This window comes from Mastomys coucha, unplaced genomic scaffold (assembly GCF_008632895.1).
Source record: "Mastomys coucha isolate ucsf_1 unplaced genomic scaffold, UCSF_Mcou_1 pScaffold14, whole genome shotgun sequence".
NCBI lineage: Eukaryota > Metazoa > Chordata > Mammalia > Rodentia > Muridae > Mastomys > Mastomys coucha.
In genome coordinates, this window is record NW_022196896.1 from 130,780,654 (window position 1) to 130,786,433 (window position 5,780).

General features: G+C 54.3%; 1 protein-coding gene across 4 annotated transcripts in view; it reads left to right on the plus strand.

Annotated features, from left to right (window-relative positions):
• Washc1 (WASH complex subunit 1) overlaps positions 1–5,780 on the plus strand; it is a 15,483-nt gene that overhangs the window by 8,674 nt on the left and 1,029 nt on the right. For all 4 annotated transcript variants that reach the window (XM_031368622.1, XM_031368624.1, XM_031368621.1 and 1 more), the window contains exons 3-9: positions 2,934–3,045; positions 3,220–3,366; positions 3,514–3,650; positions 3,876–4,008; positions 4,186–4,387; positions 4,478–4,654; positions 5,284–5,442. In XM_031368622.1, coding sequence (XP_031224482.1) covers positions 2,934–3,045; positions 3,220–3,366; positions 3,514–3,650; positions 3,876–4,008; positions 4,186–4,387; positions 4,478–4,654; positions 5,284–5,442 — 1,067 coding nt within the window. The remainder of the gene's footprint in view (positions 1–2,933; positions 3,046–3,219; positions 3,367–3,513; positions 3,651–3,875; positions 4,009–4,185; positions 4,388–4,477; positions 4,655–5,283; positions 5,443–5,780) is intronic.

A 5,780-nucleotide genomic window follows, 5' to 3' on the forward strand; every position in this document is an offset into this window, starting at 1 on the left:
TCCCCCCCCCCCTTCAACTTCCAAATGTGATGACTGGGAGCCTTGGGGACTTTGCCTGCTGTTCCTCTGTGTCCTCAATCATACTGTGGAAAGACTTCAGACAGAAGACTTGGCTGTAAGCAGGGCTCTGAGCAGAAAGTTAGGACTTCACGATTTATCCCAGAGATTCATGGGACCGACCATGTAAGGGTTCTGAAACAGAGAAATAGTGGGGCAGAAGAATTCAGGAAGGACAGAGGAGTGGTCAGGTCCTATGGTCAGCCTGCAGAGTTAACGATTCAGGACAAGACAGGGTCAAGGGTGTAGTTCCAGCTGAGGAGCCAGAGAGGACTGGAGAAGAAATACCTCGAAGGAAGCAGCAGTAGGTGATGAGACCAGGGTCTCAGGAAAAGGATGAGCCAGAGAGGACAGAGGGGTGAGTTGGTCCACTCACTCTGCCGCAGAGGAGCACAGCCTACGGGACTCTACACTTGGTCTTGTGGAGTGAGGATGAGCTTAGCACCTACCTTCCCGCTTTTGCCTGGCGCCCCTGCTTGGGGACCACTTCCGAGAACAGACAAGTGATCGGCAAAGACACTGACCACTCTGCCCGCCCTCACACCACCTGATTCTGGGCGGTGCACAGGATGATGAGCTGGTAGCTGGTCAGCATTGAGGAGCAGGCCCCTTCCCACCTGCCCTCGGCAGGAACTGGACAGAGCGAAGGACTAGAAGCTGGGGGATTCTCTAGATGCTTCCACAGGGGGCTCCTCCCTTTGCCCTATCTCTATGTAGGGAACCCACACCCTCAGACACTGCACAAGAGTGTGACCTACCACCAGACCTCCGGAGTCGGAATTGATGTCTGTGGAGAGCTAGACAGGGTCTGTGACTATGTGGATACTCTGACCAGACAGGCCCAACCAGTTCTTCCTTCTGCTCTCTTCCATCCTTCTCCTTGCCTCTTCCTTCCTTTTCTCTTGCTTCTTCCCTCTCTCGGTTACCTTCTCACTCTCTCCCTGGTCTCCACTTCCTTCCTGCTTCTCTCCTCCCTGAGTGGTGCCTGGGGAAGACAGGGTTCCAAGAGGAGTCAACCTTAGTTACTCTTGTCTGAGTAACTAGCAGGGTACTCAGAACTGTCAGAGAGCAGAGGACATTCACCAGTGCCAGCACACTTGAGGGAGTTGCTAGAGTGCTGGGAGGTGCCAGTTACCTTTGTGGGGAGATCTGAGAACAGAGGGGCAGAGGATTGAAGGGAAAATGGTCTATCAGTCCCATGGTGGATGCTTGGTCGTGAAGCCCTGTAGAGGTTGGGTCTACCTGGCTTCTTGGGGAATGTAGGTCCTGATTAGAGATGCGGTACAGGCTCCCTAGAAACTCTCCTGGCCGTCTCTTTATTCCCCTGAAGAGCCTTAGTAGAAATGTCATACACCGCCGGGCAGTGGTGGCGCACGCCTTTAATCCCAGCACTTGGGAGGCAGAGGCAGGCGAATTTCTGAGTTCAAGGCCAGCCTGGTCTACAGAGTGAGTTCCAGGACAGCTAAGGCTATACAGAGAAACCCTGTCTCGAGAAACAAAAAAAAAAAAAAAAAAAAAAAAAAAAAAAAAAAAAAAAGAAAGAAAGAAAGAAATGTCATAGTCCTAGCCAGAGGTGTCACTGGAGAACCTCTGACCTCTTGTGCTTCACCGTGCTTACTTTTGTTGCTATGATAAAATACCCTGTCAGAGTCACCTATGAGTATGTTTTGGCTCACAGTGGAGCTGCAGTGCATCATGGCTTCATGGGGCTAATGCTCAGAGGCCTGCTCTGGATAAGGGTTTGCGTGTGGGTCACAGGCAGGAGCTGCTGGTGTTTGTGGTGGATGAGGAGATGGAAGCATTGAGTGTCTGACACTATGTCACACAGGGTCAGAGTCAGCATCTCAGCGATGTGAGCCTGCTGTGGCTCAGAGGTTGGGGGAGGGTCAGTAAAGCGTAGACACATCATGTTGGAACCATAGAGAGGTACCTCAGTGTGAGCCCCTGGGGATGTCTCTGTGTCAGGCGCTGTGCCAGTCCAGAGCAAGGTCAGGAATAAGGAAGGCCTGGCCTTTAGGGTACACAGGAGACACCAGGGGGTGTGGGGAAAAGCAAGCAGGCTAGGTCTGGGAAGTGCCAGGGACAGGGTTTTAGTCTGGTCAGGGAAGTTCCAGTGAGGGAAAGGCCTCAACAAAGGGCAAGGGTTGGTCCTGTGAGTGTCATACATCAAAGGGCAAAGGTTGGTCCTGTGAGTGTCACACAACAAAGGACAAGGGTTGGTCCTGTGAGTGTCATACAACATTCCATTTGATTCCGAAAGCCAGAGGCAACACTGGGGTTGGCGTATCAGGGTATGTCAGGGTATACTGTCACAGCCGCCCGACATGGGACTTTAGTGGTGGGCTATGCAAGTCTTGTGAGCCAGCATTAGGCCTTCATGTTTATTCTGTGAGCTAGCCACAATGCCTAGGGCAATTCCTTATCTGGGATTAAATTTAGGAGAGGTCACTGGTCTGACTGGCCACTTGACCTTGTTATATACACTTGTCTTGTCTGCAAAGACCAGAAGTCTGTCAACACCGTGTGACCAACAAGGAGAGGTATGGGTGTAAACATTGGTAACTGCCAATAGCTAGTACAACTCTCTGCCTGCCTGCCTGAGGTGGAAACTCCTGGATCCAGGAATCATTTTTTTTTTTCTAGATGGCATATGTGGGCACCAAACTAGAGTCAGGTTGGCTGTCCCTCTCTGTTGGAGCTCATGGCCATGACTTCCTTGGGCAGCAGCACTAAGAGCAGCCTGATAGGCAGGCAGGTTATACTGTGTTGAGCACTTATGGCAGGACTTGGCAAGGCTCAGGCGTGATGTTGGCACAGGTGCACAGAGGCCACAGAACCTGAAGCTGACCTCAATCTCTACATTTCTCCTTTGGTAGGATCTCCCAGCGGGTAGAGCTGAGCCGACGCCAGCTGCAGGCCATTAGGGAGAGGGTTTCCTTGGCCCAGGCTAAGATAGAGAAGATCAAGGGCAGTAAGAAGGCCATCAAGGTAGGCCATTACTTCTGTGCTCTGTGGCTGGCACATTGATCTTCCTATGGCCCTGTTGTCCAGCCACGCCTCGCTTTCCTCCTGTCCACGGCCACCCATTTTTAGTGCGCCATCTATATGATCTCTAGGGTGTCTTGAGTATTTTGGGCCCCAGAGTTGTTCCTGTATCCACAGGTCTTTTCTAGTGCCAAGTACCCAGCACCAGAGCACCTGCAGGAATATGGCTCCATCTTTACCGGTGCCCTGGACCCTAGTCTGCAGAGAAGACCCCGTTACAGGATCCAGAGCAAGCACCGCCCACTGGATGAGCGGGCTCTGCAGGTTGTCACCCATTTGGAGGCCATGGGTGCCGGGAGGCAGGGAGTGAAGGCTGACCACAGATTTCGGTCTCCATGAGGATTATGGTCAGGATGGCGCTGGGTCAATGAGCATAGTACTGAACCGCCATCCACTCCAATCCTGCCCCAGGAGAAGCTGAAGTACTTTCCCGTGTGTGTGAACACCAAGTCGGAGCCTGAGGACGAAGCTGAGGAGGGGCTCGGGGGTCTGCCCAGCAACATCAGCTCCATCAGCTCCCTGCTGCTCTTCAACACCACCGAGAATCTGTATGGCCAGGAGACAGCAAGCGCGCAGAGGGGAGGGAGGGGGAGCCCTGCTTAGGTAGCCTCTGGGACCCGAGTCTGGCACGGTCCTGAGGACTTGACTGGGCTTCTAGGAGTGGATATCCAAAGAATGATATGCTTCCCCAATGCAGTAGGAGGGGTGGTCAGGGACCTCGAAGGTCCCAGGACAGGCGATAGCCTCCTGACTGACCCTCGCCCACTCCACAGGTACAAGAAGTATGTTTTCCTGGACCCTCTTGCTGGTGCAGTGACAAAAACGCACACGATGCTGGGCACAGAGGAGGAGAAGTTGTTTGATGCCCCTCTGTCTATCAGCAAGAGAGAACAGCTGGAGCGGCAGGTGGGTGTCGGGGTGCCTGGGCAGACAGGCCCTGTCGGTCGTATTCCACGGAGGGCTCCACTAAGCCATTGTCTACCCAGCTGTGTGTGTCCACATGTGCTGCCTGCCCTCTGGTCTCAGTGTGGGTCCTATGTTCCGGCAGAGTGACCCCATGTTCTGTACCACTTGTTCCTGTAGGCTCCAGAAAACTACTTCTATGTGCCAGACCTGGGCCAGGTCCCTGAGATCGACGTGCCGTCCTACCTACCCGACTTGCCTGGCGTCGCAGATGACCTGATGTACAGTGCGGATTTGGGCCCTGGCATTGCCCCGTCTGCTCCTGGTGCTATCCCAGAGCTGCCTGCCTTCCACACAGAGGTAGCCGAACCTTTCCAGCCAGGTGAGCCAGGTTCCGGAGGATGGGACCGAGCCAGACGGTCCCTACTGAGTCCTCCCTCAAACCCCCTATGTGTTCTCACTTTCCTCATAGAACTAGAAGACAGAGTGCTGTTGGCAGCACCGCCGCCACCTCCTCCTCCGCCGCCGCCTCCCCCAGCTCCTACAGCGTTGGTCAGCACCCCCCAGCCACCGATGTTCCCTGATGTGGCAACTGCAGCTGGCCAGGTTGCCAGGGAAGAAGACTCGAGCAGCAGTGTGGCCCATGCAGGTAGGGCAGTGCAGATGGGGTGCCCGTGGCTGGCTCTCATTAGCAGAACCTCCAGCTTTCTCTTGGCGTGGTCCCTGAAGAGTTCTCTGTAGGTCACAACGTTCCCAGGTCTGGGATCAAGAGGGAGTTGTCAGTGTGGGTGTCTTGTCTTACGGGGTTGATACAGTGGCTTCTGTGCTGTACAAAGTTGTGCAGGTCTGACTTTCAGGGCAGAGGAAGCTTTGGAAAGGCGTTGTGCCCTGTTTCTGGTTAAGCCAATGGGAAAGGGGTCTGTAACGAACTTGAAATTACCAGATTTCAACTTTCACATCGTATCTCTCAGCCTGTCTCCAGCCATTCCAAGGAGTAGAACATCCTTATTGGCTTGTGGTGCTGAGTCAGGACACTCGGGACATCAGGCTCACAGGGTCTGTCACTGCAGGGTGTCATCACAAGAGGGCTGGAGAGGGAGGAGAGGAGCCTGGGCGCAAGGCCCCTTAGCTCATTGTCTGCAGAATTCAAGACCATTTTGAGTAGTCCTCTGGGCAGCAGCTCCGTTTGCCAGGGTCCTGAGGTAGCCTCCAGCCTGAGGCTGGACAGCCTTTCCCCATCCTGTAAGGCTGAGCAGCCTTCCACCCTTCTCCTTCTAGCCTCTGTTCAAGGAGCTCCTAAGGAGGTGGTTGACCCCTCCAGTGGCCGGGCCACTCTGCTTGAGTCCATCCGCCAGGCTGGGGGCATTGGCAAAGCCAAGCTGCGCAGTGTCAAGGAGCGCAAGCTGGAGAAGAAGAAACAGAAGGAGCAGGAGCAAGGTGAGGACTGAGGATGCTGCAGTAGCCAGGCTCCCTCGTGGCTACCCTGATAGGTATCCTTGTCCCTCTGGGTGGTGCTATGGGCCCCCAGGGAAGCCTTCCTGTCTTGAGTTCTCCCAGGTAAAACCATGAGAAAGTAGAACCTTTGACAAGCTTGTCCAAAGAAGCGTACAAGAACCTGAGGCCCCCTGAGACAGACGACCCGGAGCTGTCCCCACGCTGAGATAAGGCTTTCTGTGTGCCGCTAATCCTTGCTGGTAGCATCCTAGTTAACCCGTGTGTAAAGTCTTAGTACCCAGCACTCAGAAGTCCTGGGTTTGCATCCCAGGTAACCCGTG